We start from the raw sequence: 20,670 nt of genomic DNA on the forward strand, positions 1-20,670 counted from the left end.
TCCCCACAACCAACATCATCTGGCCTCAAATGTCAGTGGTAACCAAGTTTGGGAAACCCTGGGCTAAATTGAGACTCAAGGATGAATGCAAATTGGTGGTGCTGGAAAGAGGGTCAGGTTGAAGAGGGTGATAAGTATCCAGGGAAGAGAGTTATTTAAAGGAGAGTGTGGGCTATGTACTGTATGGTGGAGAAGGGGCGGAAGTAATAGTCCAGTTAGATAGGGTGTAAAAGTATCTTTCCATTGGTTCTAAGGAGGTTGTTCCTGGCCGTGGTGAATTTGTTGTAGCAGAATGGTAGTTACAAAAGCCAGATATAGAGGGCTGAAGGAAAAGGAAGGACCATGAAAGCAGTTTGTAAAAAGGAGGATTAATGATAATAATGACAATTATAATGAAGTCTTCCTATATGCCAGGAACTATGCCAAATGTTTTATGTTCATTATCCGGATTATTGCACACAACAACCCTATGAAATATGGATTCTTTGTATGGATGAGGTACTAGAGGTTTGGGGAATTTGAATAGTTTGTCAAGGATTCATATGGCTCATAAATCATTGGGTTGGGATTCAACCCTAGGTGGCTTTGATGGTACCTCTGTTGTTTCCCCAGGGAAGAAGATAGGACATAGGGACATAGGGAGAGAGAGAGACAGAGAGAGAGAGAGAGACAGAGAGAGAGAGAGAGAGAGAGAGAGAGAGAGAGAGAGAGAGAGAGAAAGAAAGAGCGAGAGAGAGAGAGAGATTTCCTTCCTGGATAGGAGAGTTTAAGATGGGAATGACTTAGCTAGTAGTCAGAGAGAAATTGGGATGCAGATCAGATGAGCTCCCAAATGAGAAGGGAGAGGATTGGATCAAGAGCCCAAGTTGAGAAAAATGCCTTAGGTCGTGGGGAGTGGGAGCATGCCTTCTATTGTGGCAAGAGAAGAGGGAAAGGATAGATGCCCGGGAGGATGAGAAAGGGAAAGGCAGACAACATAGAAACCTCTTTCTCTTCTCAACTAGACACAGGGAAGAATGGAAGACAGGAAACATCAGACTGTTGGGTGGAACTGAAAGCATGAATTTGCAGGGACACCAATCTGAGGGTAGGCGAAGAGAGGCTTGGAGGAAACACTGATTTAGACAGATGGAAGGTGGAGATTTTCCAAATGGTTGTAAGGGAAAGACTGGGTTAGACTTCATAATTTGGTTGCAGGAGTTCATTCTCACAAGTTTCCCTCCACCTGCTTAGATTCCTTTAAGAGGAGATAAAGTGTAGCATTTCTTTTCATAGAACTAAAAGACTTTTAAACATGTGGTGGAGCAACTTGTTTGAGAATTGATTATATGCAGATGTAATCAATTACAAATGGTCTTCATGACCTTAAGGTTGGAGTTCCTAAAATCACTGGATATGAATCATCTGAGATTATTGACTTGAGGAGTCATTAAAGAGTTTCAAACAGGGTGGAATAAGAAATGCCCGGGTTGGCAGGATTCGTGGACATTTGGTCCTGTCCAGAATGTCCACAGAGACATTTGGTCCATGCCAAAGGTCTTTGATATTTGGTCCTGTCCAAAAAGTTCATAAATAGTTTTGGACCATGCCGACCCACCTACCTAACCCCATGTGCTATGCGCAACCAGACTATTACCTTTTTGGTAACCAAGAAGGGTTATTATTGCCAGTACAACCACAACACCATTATTGGACCACTAAAACTTGATAGTATTTTTATGTATAAATCCTGTAAAGTAAAAGTATACATAAACATTATGGTTTATTTGAACCCTGGGATATTTTCTAATCATGAACGTTTTTGAGAGGAACAAATATCAAGGACCATTTGGCATGGACCACATATGCTCATGGACTTTTGACAGGACCAAATATCATGGACCTTTTGGCTTGGACCAAATGTCTCTGTGAACATTTTGAACAGGACCAAATGTCCTGCAAGGATTGGCAGAAGACTCAACATTCTTAGTAACCTGAGGTAATAAAACCATTGATAACCAATGCTGTGCCAGATTACTCCAGTGCATTACATTTAATGATTGTTTGAAAAGTTAAAGCAGTAATGTCCTATTGAAAAAAAAACAATTGAATCATTAAGTAGAAAGTGAAAACATTGTTCACCTGGGCCCACACCCAGGTAATTTACCTTACTTGTAAATTTTGGTAATCTTCTCTTTCCAATTGTTATTTCTCTTAATTTTTTTGTATAGATGCATTGGCCAGGATTTCCACAACAATGTTAATAGTGACAATCCTTGTTTGATTTTTGGCTTAAATTTTTATAATGTTTTATCACTAAATATGATGCTGAGTATACAAGTGTGTGTGTATGTTTTATAGATATATAAATTATACATATATAAAATTATATATTTATAAATTACTGCAACATTTTTATTAGAAATGGCGCTTGAATTTCATCAAATGCTGTCTAGCCTCTTATGTATTGTCAAACTTTTTTCTCCTTTGATTTTCTAATATAGTGGAATATAGATTTTCAATATAAGAAAGTCTATGCTATTGAGTATTTATTGAAAATCCTGCAGTGAATTTCACTTGATTACAGAATGATACTCCTTGGATGGGCACCTGGGTTGTATTTTGAATTTTTGCTTCGGTATTTATAAGTTCATTGGCCTGCTTTTGTTGTTGTTGTTGTTGTTGTTGTTATTGTTTCAGAGTAAGCCTTGGTATCTATGTTATGCTACAGTGTACTTGGAAATACATTGGTGAAACTCTTATGTTTTAGGCTTTGGGCCAATTTAAAAAGTACCTGATTTACTGATTTCTTTGGAAGACTCTCTTATGGTTGAGTTGGCTCTTTGCTTTCTACTCTTTCATTGTTATGGTTTCTTCTTGAATTGATTTAGGTAATATGTATGTTTCTAGACAATCATGTATTACCTTTAAGTTTACAAATATTACTATGTTGTACATAGTCATTTTGAAATGATAACTTATTTTCCTTTACATTTATGGGTATTTTCTGCTCTTGTCCTTAATTTTCTATATTTGTGTCCGCCCCCCCCCACCCCCCCGCTTCTTAAAGTTAGGCTAGATAGTGGTTTTTATTTAATTTAGAATGTATTATATTTTTTTAAAAAATAAGTGGTTGCTTGGTTAGTTTTATTGCTTTTTGATTCCTGATTTTCTATATCTTAGTTAAACCCTTTCTTCCACTTTTCTTCCTTTTTCTTTTTCTTCTTACTTGAGTAAGATGTTTAATTCATTTAGTATTATTTCTTCATTTGTAAGAATTATTCGTTTTCATTTATAATTTTCATAGAGCTATGAAATTTCCTCTAAGTATAGGTTTTAGGAAATTTCACATTTTATATACATAACATTTTTAAAGTCACATTCTGCAATTGCGTTGTTATTTCTGGTTATCCCAGAAATTGTTTAGGAGAATGTTAAAAAAATTTTTTTTCCAAGTGTTTGGAATGTTTTGTTTCCTTTTTTTCCCCTAAATTTTGTTGCGTTGTAAGTAGAAATGATAGACATTTTGTATTTATAATTTATTGTCTCTTAATTCTGGCATTATAGACTCTTATAAACCTCCATGGGTATTTGAAAACCTTTGTAAGTGTCCCACAGTTGCTTGAAATGAAATGTGTTTTTGTTTCCAGGGTTTGGAATTTGAAGTGTGTCTCTTAACTCAATTCTATTAATTCTATTAATTCTATCCTTAGTTGTCTTTCTCCGTTTAATCTATTAAGTGCTATGTCTGTTTCTTCTTTTATCTGTTGCCATTTTTTCCCCTTTATTTTGTGGATTGTACATTTTTACATTTATTAAGTATTCATCTTTAAACTTTTAAAATTATAATTTCTTTTCCTTTACATCTGTGGATATTTTCTGCTTCTTATCAAGCTTTTTTTGATAAACTTACAAGCTTTTATATCTTGAATTTAACCATGAATAATATTTATTATGATCCTTACTTTTCTTGAAGACCTTTGATGATATTATGACTTTCAAATGTCTTGTGTCATTTTGTATAGATATGTGGGTCTCTTGTAGACAAAATGCAATTAGACTTTGTTTTTGAATCTACTCTGGGGATATTTTCCACAGGAGTTGTCCAATTCACATTTATTGATATAACATATATACTTGATTCTAATTAATTTTTTGCGCTCGCATATTTTCATGCAATTTCCTCTGTCTTTTAATACATGGTCTGTGTTTTGTTTGATTAAAAAAAATTAAAAGCTATATAGTCTTTTTCTTTTTATTACTAATTAAATTTTAAACTTTAATTAATGTGCTTTATACCTCTATTGGGGGATTTTTCAACTTCAGAAAGAACGACTATCAAGTATTTATGTCTTGCTATGAAAGTTGAGGATAGTCTCCCACTTACATTTATTCTCTAATGCCTCTTCACCCTCACCTCTTTATTTTTGTTATTATGCTTGGGGATTTTCCCCAATTTTATTGTTGTTATTATATGGAATATTTTATTGTTAATGTATTTATAACATTTAAGGGATTACAATTTTGTTTTGCAATTGTTATAAATTATATTCAATCTTAGTTCTAAATGTAAGGGGATTCAGTGCTCACTCACATCCTTTGCTTACATCTAAATTCCCTATTCTTAAAATCTTGATTTTGAATCTTCTGTTGGCTGGATGTATTATATCACTGAGTAGATTTTGAAGAAGTTAGCAAGTGCTGCATTCCCTGATGCTTATTGGAAAATGCGTTTTTATTACTTGTATACATGGTTACGACCTTAGTTGGGAACTGAGGACTCAGATCATGCTCTTTCTCAAGTCTCTGTAGACATCCCTTCACTGCTTTCTATCATGGAATGCTACTGTGAAAAACTCAGAGGCTGCCTGATCTTTTCCCCAGTAATTGACTAATTTTTAAACATCTTGATTTTATAGAACCCAGTGTTTATCCTTGAAATTCTGTTACTTTACCAAGATGTCTCAATTTTGATAATTCTGTTACTTTTTCCTGGAATATTAGCTATTCCTTTATTTCAACGGTTATTTTTTATCACGGATTTGAGCATATTTTGTTGTGCTCTGTTTTGTTTTGCTGTCTACTTCTAGAATACCTTTTATCTGTATGTTGGATCTCTGTTTTCAGACCTTCTTATCTGTCATCTTCTCTACTTGCTTTCATCTGCTTGTCCTTCTCCTCTGCATTTTGTCAGTTTTTTGAAGACTGTTGTTCACATTATCAACTTTGCTTTTGGTTTGTGGATTTTTACCTCTTATTATTTTAATATATTTATTGATTCTGCAATGATATTATTTTTGTCGTCAGTTTCTTTCTTCAACTGCCAGCTCCCCTTTCATCTCATTGTGATGTCTTTGATCTTTTCTGGTATCTCTGTTAATTGTTGCATAGAAATTTCTTCTGTGCCCTGCTCTTTCAAAATAGATTATTCATTGGTCTTTTCCATGCCCTGTTTCTTTCTGTCACCCTTTCCCCACCTCAGTTGATTTTTTTTTTTTTCTAACTTACTTGTCTTTGATTGGGATATAACTATCAGAACTTTCCTTTGGCCCTCAAGGATGGGAATATCTCTTTAAATTTCTTCCTTGAGTCCTGGTTAATTCTGCTTTAAGAACCTGAGTTTGGGTCTTTGTGGTTTGTCTGTCTTCTGTAGCCCTGCAGCAGTGTAAGAAGTCATGATTAGGTTTCTAGGCAGGACACAGTTAATGAATTTTATCTCTGTGATTCTAAGTTTTAAGTCCTGCTTTTGATTTGAGGGCCCCATTTGGTCTGTTGGTTTGGTGTGGCCAAACTTGATTTTTTGTTGCTTATGTTTTTCTCTTTCTTATCCTGCAGCCAAGTCTTTGTTTGCATTTGAGACAATTAGCCACCATTTTTTCCCAGAAGTCCCTTGGTAAGCTTAAAGCACATATCCTTCTTTTGAGGGATTTCCAAATGTGAAAACACATCTCTGTTTTCAGATGTTTATTCTTGTTGCAGATTTAGCCCTGTTCTGTACCTTTAGAGTGATAATAAAATAACCACTCCAAGTTCAGAGGTGTTTTCTAATGACTTTCTCACAAAAACCTCCTGTCATGGAAGAGTCTAGAGTCCTGAGGATTTTCCGAAACTTAGTATTTTCTTGATAAAATACTTCAGTTCTTTCCTTTGTGGATTGCCACATCCCACTTTAGAAATATCAAGGACACTATGTCATGAACTGTTCTGAGGCTTTTCAGGGAGATGAATATCAGCAGTATTGCATTGTACAGTTTTCGTTCTTTCAAAGATAATAACTTTGTCTTTTGTGAGTGTGCCCTTACTCACTTCTGAGGCTGGATTCTGCAACTTAGTGTTTTCCCATTAATGGTTAAAAAGTGAAATATTTGTAAACATTAGTCCTCCTAGACTCTTTAAAGACTTCAAAGCTATTATCATAGTCACTCCATCAATAGTGTTTGTAAGTGGGGTGCCCAGTGCAATAGAGAAGGGAACTTACGGATCTCGCTGGTGGTCTCAGGGACACTTTCCTACAAGAAGGAAGTTTTGAGCCTGATCTTAAAATTAAAATTTAAGTGGACATCAGAATCACCCTGCGGGCTTGTTAAAATGTAAATTGCTGGGCCCTACCCCCAGAGTTTCTGATTCATTAAGTCTGGAGTGGAAGGTGAGAATTTACGTTGCTAATGGGTTCTTGGGTGATGCTGATGTTGCTCGTCTAGGGACCCCTCTTTGAGAGGTGGTCTCAGAGGATGAAATTGTCTCAGAGGATGGAAATTGCTTAGACCTTTAAAATGTAGGTAAACATATTCTACATGGAGTCAAAACATGAACAAACATTCAGATCTCAGCATCTTCTTAATTTCTAAGCCATTCTCTTCATTATAATAAGAGACTCTTTTATAAGAGAACTTTATGGAGAGTATTTCAGGTACATTGTGTTTGTTTATATCTAACAAATGGATATAGATATCTACTAGGAATATAGATAAATAAAGGATAAATAAACATATAAATAAACACATGTATTGGTAAATGTGGTAAAATATTCCAACTTGTGGTTGGTTTCAGAACCTGGTCTGTAATTTGATGTGAAATTTGGTATCAATAGTATCCTGAAATTATTGGTCTGAGCTGCCCACTAGCTATGCCCGGAGAAGACTGGCTGGCTTCCTCGCCAGGCGTTTGTGGGACTGACTGCTCCTCTCCTCTCCGCTTTAAATGAACTGACCCTGATATTTCCAGATACCCCTAAGGCTCATTCAGCCAGCCCCTTCTGCGACTTTGTTGGCAGTGCACATTTTCCATAAGAAACAAGACGATGTTTCTCCTGGGGTAGATTTGGCAGGCATAAAGCTACTATATAACCTTGTTCTGATTCCATGAGGTTGGATTCTGAAGAAAGATAATTCAGTGTTATAGCTCTTGTTCTTCTGTGTATACCTTTGTCAGCAACTTTCAGTCTTCCAAATGCCTTTCCAAAGTATGAGCACACTGCTTGCATGCCTAAGGAGATCTTTGAACAGTCAAACTGCAGACAATGGATTTTGCACCTTTGCAGTTGCTCTCCTGTGTAGAATTCAGAGCAGAGGAGACACCTGGTGTTTTTCTGGAATCTGCCTCCCCCAGTGAATGAAGACGAGTGTTAGAATATATGGGGCATGGGCTTTAAGTGTGAATAGCTATTAATGAACCCGATAACATTGCTAGAGTGTCTTTACTCCTGCTTTCCATTCTCAAATTATGGAATTCAAAACATTTTCTTTTTTTTTCTGGCTTCAGAGTGTTTGTGTTCCAGAAGCATTGGGCTGCTTCCTTTTCCTGAGACCTCAGGTTCATTATCTGAAAAATGAAGATATGGGACCAGGTTGGACTACATGGCCTTTAACATCTCCTCTCTAGTGGATGTTATGAGCCTATAGATAATTAACCTTTAGGCTTAATTCTTCTATTTGATTTGAGGAAGTCACGAGTAGTATATTGTTTCAGTACTTTTCAAGGAAGCAAAGTAGAGAAAAAGCTGCTCCTGCCTAATTTCATCACCCTTCCCTCCACTGAAAATGTTTATACTACGGTGAGCTGTAACTGAGGATGGTTCCTCAGACTTTCCAGAATCTTTGCAAACAGGAATTAGAAGGATTTTGTGGAGGGAAGGCAACCAAAGAGTCTCAAGCGCAGCCTCAGGTGATGATTCCAAGTGTCATATCTGTGCAGGGTAGCTTAGCAGAGTTATAAATATATGAGTGGGATGGTGCAGCCAGAGCACCTTCCTGGTGGATGATGACAAGGAAAAGGAAGATGGCCACTTAGTCAAATAGCAAGGACAAGTGGGGACTTAGAATTCTTAGTATTCCGGAAGTCAACTCATCACTGTGATGTGGCTTCCTGAGCTTTATTAGTTGGAGTGGGGGAGTGTAACACAGCATTAAGTTTTGTTTTGTTTTATTTTTCTGGCCATGGAGGCTCTCTGGAATTGCTTAGGTTCCTTGAGTTGGTGCCACTGGTTAATACTGTCCTGGAAAGCAGGCATGCATACACTCATTCATAAAGCAGATCTCATCAAGGGCAGACCTGTGCTGGCCCCTGGGGGTATAAGAACCAAAAGGAATGCATTACTCGTCTTCTGAAGAGTGATTTTGAGTAGCCTGGGGCACCATCAGTTTGAGAGAAGATAATTTTACATGTTGAACAGGAGAAAATGTGGGTCATGTTTTTCACAGAAATTTTGGTTGGAGGCCACCTGCTAAGTGTAGAACTTGACCATTTTTAATGACATTGACTCCTTACCTACAAAGCCTACAGGGTCATTAACAGTGCAAGGGCCTTATCACTAAAAAAAAAAGATGGACTGGTCACATGCTTTTATCTTGGGAGTTTTCTTGAAGTTTTTAATAAAACACCCAAATCAGAAAAATAAAACGAAAAACTTGTGACATCATATGACATGAAGGTTGCTAAGATCACTTAGAAACATAGAATCGTAAAATCTTTGAGCTGGGAGAGAACTTGCTGATCATCTAGTACAGAGATTCACCAGCCAGGGCTCCATGAAAGGCTTATAAAGACACGTGGGTTATATGCAGAGACTGAAAATACCTGGACACCATTTATGACAGGATTTCCAGCCTCTGCACTGTTGGACCACATCACTCTTAGTTGTTGGGGCTGTCCTGTGCATTGTAGAATGTTTGAAAGAATCCCTGGCCTTCAGCCACTAGAAGCCAGTAGCACCCTCCTACAGTTGTGAGAACCCAAAATGTCTCTGGATACTGCCAGATACCACTGGGCTGGGGAAGGAGAGGGTGTAAAACTGCTCTATGATAACAGAGTTAGTAGAAGAATCTAATTCTCATGACCAATCTTTTAATGTTTGATTAGAATCCTGTCATTCAGAAGCCCTGATTCATTCATTTGTTCATTCATTCAAGACATTTGCTGAGTACGTGTTGTGTGAAGTGCCCCCAGTGCTAAAGATACCAACGTGAATAGACAGCCATGGACCTGATCTCAGCGTGCTTATGTTCTAGCGGAGGAAGACAGACCATAAACAAACAGGTATCATGTCAACAGTGAAGGAACTAAAGCAGTGTAACATGATAAAGAGAAAGTGAGTGTGGTCAGGGTTGTGGATAGGGGACTGGATTTCATGGAGGTGGGGAGTGTGGGCTAATGTTAGATGGAGTTGTCAGGGAAAACACCTTGGAGGGTGGAACCTTTGAGCCCAGACTTGAATGATGAGGAGTCAGCCATATAAAATTGGCCATTTGTCTCTGAATAATAATAAAAAGTAAGGGAGTGAATTAAGTCAGAAAAAAAATCTTTCAAAATATGAGAAGGAAATCTTGTAAAACATGCCCTTTGTACCAAAAGGTTGAACATCATAATTTAATCTCTTCATTTAGCAAAATGATCCAAGTACAGACTTCAAAAGGCTTGCTCACGGTGAAGATGGCAGGCAGAGTCATCACACCTGCTGGGAACCAATTCTTTTGTTTGCTAGATAGGTATTTCTGTATCCTGTCTCCTTCTCCTCCTCCTCCTCTTCCTCTTCCCCCTTCTTGTTTTTTTTGAACAGCCCAATAGTGAATAAGCGGAGAAACCTAAGTTGGTTGGGCAAAAGTGAGATTTATCGTTAAGGATTCGTGGAATGTGGGATTGGCCAAGTACCTGAGCACTCTAGTGTTTTCATATGGTGATAAATTCTACTGTTATGTTGATAGACAGATGTCTTAACTTTCTGCTTAGAAGTTCTTGGGGTGCAGTGATTTTCAGGAGTAAATTTATTTGCTGAAAATAGATTGGAGATTATGAAGGGGAAAGAAATTCCTTAGCTATCTTAAAAAAATATCAATTCCTAATTTTGGGGTCTCTACCAGTTCCATACATAAAACACATACTGTGTTTTTCCTATTATATGATTCTATTAATTTTTGGAACAAGGGTGGGAAAACTAATGGATCTAAATGGGCCATTTGGTTAGTTTAACAAGGAGGAAGGGACAGCCTTCTAATGGCTTCTGCTATAGGTATAAAGAAAAAAATCATGATCTCCTTGGGTAGGGAGACTTGAAAGTGTGTATGATCCACACAAGTCCAGAAAGCATTCTGCTTAGGGCTTTATCCTGACAGGGTAGTTAGATCAGGAACCATGGTTTGGAGAGGGACAGAGAGACAGGCAGAGGTGACAGGCTTGTGTAATCAGTTTTGTCAAATATAAAAAATTAAATTGGAAAGGTCATTGCGTTGCTTGGTTCAGGGCCTTGTATGCCACTGATATAGGCAGACTTGGGACAATTCTTGTCTAAAGGAAGTAACTTGTCTGAATTTTCTGAGCAAACCAAGAGCACAGGGTGATGAGCAAGTCTCAGGAGAATTAGATTGGGATTTTTATGGGCTTTTTCCCCAAATACAAGTTCTTCTAGCACAACTTTTCTATACTCTCCACAAGTCAACCATACATCATTTTTGGGTCTTTTTTTTTTTTTTTTCTCTTCTCTCTGCATGGTGATTAAGAGCAAGGTAAGTTGTTAAAATGATTTCTGGATTCATTCACTGAAACTAGAATTTAGACCTTGTGCGGTTGGCGGGACTCTCTGTGTCAGGAGCAGTTAGGGCCATGAAGACACACACCCAAGGCCTGAGGTCAGTTAAGCTTTCAAACCCACAGAGGAGGTACTCAATGTACAGTTTGGTCTGTCTTGATGTGGAAGATGACTTTTACTGCAGCTTCTGCTTACTTTGCGTCTTAATCAGTTCCATAATGAAGACCCAGCAGCATATCTGCAGCTTGCCTTTAATTTTACAATTTTTGTAATGAGAGTTCTTGTAATGTGAAAAGTGTCTGTAGCAACCCAGCCAGCATTCTGAGGAATCTATCAAGGAACGCAGTGATTTTCTGTCTCCGCCTTTTGGGTGAGGTTTGGCCCTGGAGGAGAGAAATCAGTTATCTCTTGTTCTAAATGCTAGGGCAAGAATGGCTTCAAAGTTTCTAAGGAACTTCTGAATGGGACCATGACATTTCAGAGAATTCATTCAACACCAAGAATGGTTTTCCATCATTTGAAATAACCAGATGAGCTGAGATCTCATTTGTCATGGTTGCCTTTGAGAATTTTAGTGTGAGGAGGCGTTTTGTTTTGTTTCATTTCTCAAGGAGAATATCTGTGAGGACACTTCTCAGAATTAGAGTTATCTAGTGAACTGCTGGTTCCCCCTTGCAGACAATGAAGCCTGAAGCTACTGAGATACCACCCTGCTTCCTCCCTTTCTTTTCTAGTCCCTTCTTTCCTCTTGTATCTCTTTGTTCAAATCACACGCTTCCTTTTCTAAGGACAGGGGAGCTGGCAGACTGCCTATTGGCCTCAATTAGCCTTATATCATTGCAAAGGAATGCATGAATTCTCCAGAAGGTATGTACTATCTCTTTCTGCATTAGATACTCACTACCTGCTTTCATAACAGGTCACTCAGCCAGAATCGCTTCTTATTTACATACCTGACATTGTGTTTAGTCATTTGGATTACATCCCTATATGCTCATCTTATTTTAGTGATGATCCCAGAGGTATCTGTTATAAAATATTACCCCAACCTGCTCTGTAATACTTGAAGACTATGCAGGAGAACAAAGCTAAAACAAGATAACCTGAAGACTTACATTCTTGGCCAGAAGGTGGCTGGGTTATTCATCTGCAGATTGCCTGCCTCCGACTTGACGCTTCTGTACAAGGTTCCACAGATGGACTAGGCCGACCACATAGAACAGAGGCCACATGCATTGGCAGGATTCAAGGTCTCATGGTAGTTCTCTGCTGCTATTTAAACTCAGTCTCATATTGGGGGTTACATATGTGATGGCAAATTAATTCTTTCTCTTCTGAAAATTTGGTTTTGAAGAACAGCTGTGTCTCCCTTCTGAATTCCTTAATTATTTATCCTCCCTGATATGTTAAACCTTTCATTAGTGTGGTGAGTTGCCAAGAGTACACAGAACTGCTTAGATCATGTAGCAAACAGTATAAACATTTGATAGGACATTTGAAGACACCACATGGTGAGCCAGGATCTATAGTAGTACCAAATGCTGTGAGATTGACGGAGGTAGCTTGTTGTCAGAAGTTCTTTTTTGGCTCATTTTGCTGGTTTATTATTTTAAGTCTATAGTATAGGAATAGTACTTAACGTCATTTGTACTTGAATTCAGAAGGGGACTGACTCTTAACAGACAGGTCTCTCCTATTAATTTGGAGTGTATATGCTCATATCTGAGTTCAAATTAAATAAAAAATTAATTATTTATATATATGTATATATGTGTGTGTGAATACACACACACACACACACACACACGTAGAAAACGAGAGAGAGATACTAGGTTTGCTTTTGTAAACCTGATTCCTTAACTATTTACTGTTCCTGTTACTGAAAGGAGATTGATTTTGCTTTAGTTTTTCAGTCCAGCCCTCTTTGGAAAGATAGCTTAAATGATTTTTAAATTATTAGGACACCCGCTCTGACCATGATGAATAAAGGATAAGTAGTGATAGAGAACAACCCTTGATGCTAAGAGTAGCAACCCAACATTCAGAAGTGGATTAGTGATCCACCTCCCCACCCATTTTTCATCCGAAGCAAGAAAATTCCTCCCCAACCATGGTCCTGGGGCTTGCAAATAGAAACCCTAACCTCCCCACACACCCCACAACTCTTTGACCTCATCATATCAACAATTTCCGATCTGCAAATATGTTTGTAGAATGCTCTTTAGGTTCCTGATTTTTCTGTTTTTCTAGCTGAACTATTTATTCCAAAGTTTATGCATTCCACTACCTGTCCTTGGATAACTGGGTGTTGTTGTTTTTTTTGTTGTTTTTTTTACTTGTAGGAAGGAAAAGTAAGAAAAGCACAAACAACAGGTGCTCACTAAAGCCTTTTATTAGAATTGTGATTCAGGAGAACTGGGGAGTTCAGTGTCTTATAAATGAAACTAGGTTTCTGGAGTGGTCAGAGGAAAAGCACCTGATGGTGTTTCTGGTTCTGTTTCTCAAAGGCTTTGAAGGTTATAATTAGTTGCTACTGAGTCCCTGTGGCTGGGGTGCCTCACAGCTTTATTTCTGGTCTGCAGTCCTTCAGTCAGAGAACAGGTTAGATCCAGGCAAGGCTTGCATGTTTAATTTGGACTCTTCCTGGAGACAGTTGGGATTTTGATGACTTGAAGACCATGTTTATACTTCTGGGCCATGCACACTTGAAGAGCCATGCTTGCCAAGTTGAACTGAGCGAGGGTGGATGGTGGCAGGATTGGGAGAACCCTGTGAAATGTCAAAGGCACCTCCCCCATCTCTAGTTACTTCTGGGCAGTGAGTTGGAAGGACTCACCATGAAGCTGTGGATTGTCTCTTTTCACCTTCACGAGAGGAAAACGGAGGCCTAATGGCTTCCTGGAATTCTGAGCACAGAAAGTGTGTGGGCAGACAGTATAAATTAAAACTGGTGTTCTTAAGATGGAGAAAGAGCAGCCTGTGTCTATAACTGCCCTTTCCCCATTCTCATGTATATAGTCCAGATCACTGACAAAAATCTTTTGATTTTTTAAAAATATGACTTAAAAGTGTTTGTCAAATATGGAAAATCGCATTTAGGGTTTCCATTAAAACCCCACAGTTTGAAATTCCTGAACTATAAATGTAAATTGAATAAGCCAACAACCGATCATAACTAGTACTGAAGAGTACGTAATGGATAATTAGGATGGTGTAGAGGTTTCATGTAAGGAGGATGAGTCACCTTGGGTGCTAGGTTATTTGAGAATGAATCCATATTTGCCTAGCAGATGTCATCATGGGTAGTGTTTAGAGCCTTGTCACCTGATGGAAATATTGCATTGGGGGTAGGAGATGGGGGTGCTTGTTTGAGCTGTAAATTCATCTCATGACCTTTTGAAATAGCATTCAGAAGCTTCCTCTTCTGCTTTTGATTTTGCTGATTTGGTCAGTGAGGGGGAAAAATTGCTAATCTCATTATCACAGAATTTTTAAATGAAGTAGATAGGAGATTAAGGCTTTTGACTTTAAATCATCATTTTGTAGCAGATCAGTCTAGTTTAGCCTTTTAGGGTTGCTGCTCTTTCTGGGTTGATGAAGCAGTCAATTATGCAGAGCTTATTTCTCATCTTTTTCCTCGTTGTTGTTGGTTTCTCAGAGGATTACCATCCGCTGCAAAAAATGTACTCTGGTTGATGGACGGGTCATCCTCAGGTCCAGCTTTCATTGTCTCTCCCCTCCCCTATTCCCTTCTTCTCCTATCTCACTTCTCACACATGGGTACATACATCTTCAGCCTCATAACACATCAAGTTTCTGTTTCTTTGATTGTTTAGGCCATGCTGCAATTTCTGTTTTCTCCTCCTGTCAGTGTCTTCGGGAGAAATGTGTACACAAAGACAAAATGGCTTTCCAAGGAGGCGACATCCTTATTTCAGTACTTGGTGCAGACGTCAAATTGAAGGCCATTCAGCTGTACCTGATGCTGGTTCTCTCAGCAGCCTGGAGATTAACCTCTTCTAAGGCTCTGAGCTATTTTTGAGGTAGAGGATGCAACAACATTAAAGCTAGAACCCATTAGGAAATCACTTTCATCATCTCTTCTTTTTCCAAATCAGTGCCTTTTTTTTTTTTTTTTTGATCTCATAACCTTTAATCTCCTTTGTAGCAGAACAAGGAGACTATTGGTTTGTGTTTGCATCCAGCAAAGTTAGAATCCTTGATAACAGCATCAGAAGACACCAAGGTATTAGAGAGCTGTATAGAGAGATGAATTTCATCTCAGGGTAGATGACTTAATGCTAAAGGTGCCCTGCTTTCCTTGTGCAGAACCGTAATTTTTGTGGATGCTGTGCAAACCAGGCTCAAACTTTCCAAAAGACACAGCAGAAAGGCTTTTGTTGCGTTATTTCTAAAGGCTTGAAGTTTCGAAGGGAAGAGATTTTGTTTTCCTCTCAGCTACACAATGGAGCTTTCAGAGAACCTCTTTTAAAAGGAATAGCTACAGCCTTTGTGTTGAAGGGTGTGTCTGTTGGCAGGGTCTGCTGATGCAGACAGACTGGCTGGTGATTAACAAAGGTCATTAGACTTTGGAATCTGGCAAGCAGAGTCGGATGGTATGTCTTCTGTGTATGGAAGGACGACTCCCAAGAAGCCAAGGCATTCTGGAGGTCCCCCCACCCCACCCCCAAGCCCTGCTGTAGAACAGGGTCTGGTCCAGGATCGTCCTGCAGTAACCAGTGCTCTGCTGGGACTAAGGGACAAGCATATCAATCATGGGATAAAAGAACCTTCGGAGATCTTGGTGAATGCCATTTGAGGAGGAGAAAGGTGCAGCTTTTCGGAAAGAAATGAAAACAGTTCATTCTTTGTTGGGAGAAGAAGAGCATAGGAGGAGCCCAGCGTGCTCTTCCACTGTTCATTTCTGATTGTCAGCCTAGCAGAATCCCAGAGAAGCCATGTTGTGCACGGAGGAGAAGCTCTGAGCTAAAATGGCTGCTCCTAAGCTCAGAGGACTAGGGCAGCTTAGTGAGTCTTAGAGCTTCAGTGACGCAGGAGCTCATATCTCTTGAAAGTGTGATAAACACATTCAGCAGAGCTGTGGCTTGTTTGGCTGAGATGAAAGGACTAAGCTTGGGGGATGGGGAGTGCACACTGGATGATCTGCTTTTTTCTGTGAAGTGTTCTAAATGCAGGAATCGTCTGCACCATGGAAAAATTTGTTTTCAGGTCTAATGGACTGTGCGAAAGGAGAAGTGGGGTGGGGCCTCAGTGACTGCTGTAATTTGATCCAGAGCTGATAGCAACCTCTTCCACACAATTTGGGTTGGTGCTTAGACATAAAAGCTTGTGTATCTGGAATATTGAGACTTAGCTGAAAAGACTCTGGTGCACAGTTCAATGTTTATTGAAAAAGAATAAATTGCTGGGTGAAAGAAGAGGAGGTAAATATCTGCGTCTCACTCTGCAAGCTCAGTCTGTCCAGAGCTGGACTTGCCAGAAGTTATTTTAGCAGGCTATCAGCAGGAGCATTCTTTCATGGAAAATCCTCCTGCAATGGCTTCTTTTACTCCATTGACATATTACTAGACTTTGTTCTCTTGCAGCAATAATTTATCTTTTACAGTGAAAGTAGAGAAAGTTGCTATACAATAAAAGTATAGATTTGGCTACAGCTTTAGTTCTTGGCCACCTGGTTCTAGATTACAATGACTCAGTAGAGTTTGCGGTGAGCTCAATGAAGTAACTCACTCATTAAGATAATAACTGGGTATCTCAACTCAGGATATATAGTAAAATAGGAAGGACTACACCTTCTAATACATTTTTAAGTTAATGGTAGGACTCTCCATTGAGTTAATGTGAAGCTATCTATATATTTCTAAGCTATCTATATATTTCTGTCCCATGGTAAACAGCAGAATGAAGGGTAGTCGGGCAAGTTTTTCTTTATTCTACATCAGGTTCACAGATTTTTATGTCCAAGTATACACTTCATATTTGTAAAAGAGAGAAGTGAGAAAAGATCAAGTCATGACTTAGAAGCCCCTCTTCAAAACTGTGAGTTTCTGTTGCCTTAATGTAAATTGAGGTACCAGGGTGCAACTTTAAACTAGAAACTGGATTGTCATTTAAAGTTGGTTGTTTGAGAATCTCATGAGAAATATTTTATGACCTAATTAGATTGGAGAAGCTAAGCTGTTAGGTTATAATTGGTAGGTAGTAAAAAGCAAATAACCATTTAGCTCATGGAAAGAAAAAAACAAAACAAAACCCAACTAAAGTGTTTGGGGAAGGGAGTAAAAAGGTGTATCTTAATATTAGTTAAGATATTAAATTAAAATAAAATTATTTTAAAATTTTTATTTCTTAAAATTACTAAGATTAAAATAATAAAACTCTATCACCACTCTGAGATTCAGTACTATTTCATCATTTGGTGATAAAACATCAATGTTATATTAAAACAGCAAATCAATATTAAAATTTGTCCTTCTGTATGAATATCCCTTTTGCTTCTGAGAAGGTTCTAGTTCAAAAAGAAAATGGGTCCAAGTCAGAACTAAAGTCAGCATTAATTTACCAAGACATTTGAATTCAGTGAAGAAATTCAGAAACTACTGAAACTTTGGAAGGTTTCAGGGTTTTTCTTGACAAATAGCATTAGAAGATATATTTATATGAAGCCAGAAAAAGTTTATCTGCTTTTCTTTATTCCTTCTTTGAAGTTATGAAGTCAAGGACATCATCCCTATTATGTTTGATTGCCTTCCTTTGGCTAGTGTTCCAACTGGTAGAGTTCAATAAGAGAAACCAGCTGACATTAGAATTTCTCCATTAATAGACGGCCAGCCCTATCAGCTTGGGGAATACATTTGGTGCTTTCCTTAAGATGTTTTGTTCTGACTTCTACCACAGGTTCCTAATGTGAGAGGGTAGACCCAGATCATGGAGGTGCTTCAGTGTGATGGCTGTGACTTCAGAGCCCCGTCTTATGAAGATCTCAAGGCACACATTCAGGATGTCCACACGGCATTTCTGCAGCCAACTGATGTTGCCGAAGACAATGCTAATGAACCACGATCCGGGTCCATGAATGCCAGTAATCAGACGGAGGTGGAATTTTCTCCTATAAAGGATGAATTTGTAATTGCAGAGGATTTATCAGGTAAATCTACACTAAACTTGGTATATCTGATGTATTTCATTGCTCTCTATCTTGAGCCTGTTGTGGCCATGGTTCTTGATATGCATGGTTTCTACAGAGTTTCTTGATCTTTTGAGCCATTTTTGTGGTTTGGGCATCATGTTTTTCTTCTTGAGTATCTTAGGTTATTCTTTTCTCAGCTTCCTTACCGTATTTGCCGGCGTATAAGACGATTTTTTGGCCCTGAAAAATATGCCTCCAAGTGGGGGGTCGTCTTATACGCCAGGTACACTTCAGATAGACTTCCCATAGTGCTTGCCCCGTGCCATAGTGGCCTCCCGATGCCCGCCCACTTCATTCCACATACCGTTCAGGCATCAGCAGCGCTGCTGGGTGTATGCTCGGCTGTTATGCGATTTTGCTGTTATGCGATTTTACCACACTCGCAAAATCGCACACAGCCGACCATACACCCAGTATGATAGCGCAAAATCGCGAATCGCGATTTATGTATATGTTTGATTACATACAGCCTTGTGACAGTTTTCCTGCATGTCATAAGCATTTGAATATAAATATAAATGTTGAAATCAAATCTGATATTGTTTTACCTTTTATTTGGTGTGTGGAAGGTGTGCGGAAGAGGGGGTAGTCTTATACGGCGAGTATATAACAAACTCTGTATTTTGAGTGGAAATGTTAGGGGGTCGTCTTATACGCCCAGTCGTCTCATACGCCGGCAAATACGGTATGTCTCTTAGTTTCTTTTCAGTTTGGAGAACAAGGTAGTATCTCAAAAAGTTCTAGAATGAATATTACAGTTTGTGAAACTTGTACATTTATAGCTGTGTGGCATATTAATGGAGATGAGTGTTGTACCTAAAGTTGAACACCGCATCTTCGTCCGTGAGAAGCAATATGTGTATGTTCATTAATGCTTCGTTAATATTCTTCAGGGCCTCATTGTGAGCTGTTAGGCCTTTTGAGTGTGATGTTTATTAATGAAGAATAATTGAAAGGAAAAATTGATTTGCATGATTGAATTTCTTAATTCTCTTTTGCTTTGCTTTTCTCCTCCCACTTACTTTATGCTTTCTCTTTAGGTCAAAATGCAACTGCATTGGGGACTGGAAGTTACTATGGCCACAGTCCAGGATATTACGGTCAGCATATTGCCCCTAACCCCAAACCAACAAACAAGTTTTTTCAATGCAAGTTCTGCGTACGCTACTTCAGGTCAAAAAACCTCCTCATAGAACACACTAGGAAGGTCCATGGGGCTCAAGCTGAGGGGAGTTCGGCGGGACCCCCTGTTCCAGGATCCTTAAATTATAATATCATGATGCACGAGGGATTTGGAAAGGTCTTCTCTTGCCAGTTTTGCACATACAAGTCACCAAGGAGGGCAAGAATAATGAAGCATCAGAAGATGTATCACAAAAACAATTTGAAGGAGGCCACTGCTCCCCCGCCTGCCCCTGCTCCAGTGCCAGACCCTGTGGTCCCGCCCATGTCCCTGCAAGACCCCTGCAAGGAACTGCCAGCGGAGGTGGTGGAGCGCAGCATCTTAGAATCCATGGTCAAGCCTTTGACCAAGTCCCGAGGCAACTTTTGCTGTGAGTGGTGCAGCTACCAGACCCCCCGCCGAGAACGCTGGTGTGACCACATGATGAAGAAACACCGCAGTATGGTCAAGATCCTTTCCAGTCTCAGACAGCAACAAGAAGGGACGAATCTACCTGATGTGCAGAACAAGAGCTCCTCCAGCCCCACGCCCAACTCCACCTACCTGTCCATGAATGCTGCAAGCCGGGAGATACCCAACACGAATGTCTCCAACTTCAGGGGCTCCATCAGCAACTCCATCATGAGACCTAATTCTTCTTCAGCTTCCAAGTTTTCACCCATGTCTTACCCTCAGATGAAGCCGAAGTCACCTCACAATTCTGGCCTTGTTAACTTGGCAGAGAGATCCCGTTATGGAATGGCTGACATGACCAATTCTTCTGCTGACCTGGAAACTAACAGCATGCTGAATGACTCTAGCTCTGATGAAGAGTTAAATGAAATAGACAGCGAGAATGGTTTAAATGTTATGGATCACCAGACATCAGGCATGTCTGCAGAGCAGCTGATGGGCTCGGATGGCAACAAATTATTGGAGACCAAGGGCATTCCCTTTAGAAGATTCATGAACAGGTTCCAGTGCCCCTTTTGTCCTTTTCTCACCATGCACCGACGTAGCATCTCCCGACACATAGAAAACATCCACTTATCTGGAAAGACCGCTGTCTACAAATGTGACGAATGTCCGTTCACTTGCAAGAGCTCGTTAAAACTGGGGGCTCACAAACAGTGTCACACGGGTCCAACGTCAGATTGGGATGCTGTGACTTCCCAGAGTGAAAGCCTTTCCTCCTCACTGAATGAAGGTGTAGTGTCCTATGAGGGCCCAAGCATCAATGGTAGAAAGTCAGCAATCCTGGTGGATCCCTTGCAGCCACCCCCACCGCCCCCGCCGCCG

At 39.4% G+C, this 20,670-nt stretch overlaps 1 protein-coding gene across 1 annotated transcript in view; it reads left to right on the forward strand.

Moving 5' to 3' along the window:
* Positions 1 to 20,670, forward strand: part of ZNF462 (zinc finger protein 462) — a 131,873-nt gene that overhangs the window by 34,422 nt on the left and 76,781 nt on the right. Inside the window, exons 2-3 of the mRNA XM_019635821.1 lie at positions 17,918 to 18,167; positions 19,250 to 20,669. Of these exons, the coding sequence (XP_019491366.1) occupies positions 17,948 to 18,167; positions 19,250 to 20,669 (1,640 nt within the window). The 5' untranslated portion in view covers positions 17,918 to 17,947. The remainder of the gene's footprint in view (positions 1 to 17,917; positions 18,168 to 19,249; position 20,670) is intronic.

This window comes from Hipposideros armiger, unplaced genomic scaffold (genome assembly GCF_001890085.2).
Source record: "Hipposideros armiger isolate ML-2016 unplaced genomic scaffold, ASM189008v1 scaffold_24, whole genome shotgun sequence".
NCBI lineage: Eukaryota > Metazoa > Chordata > Mammalia > Chiroptera > Hipposideridae > Hipposideros > Hipposideros armiger.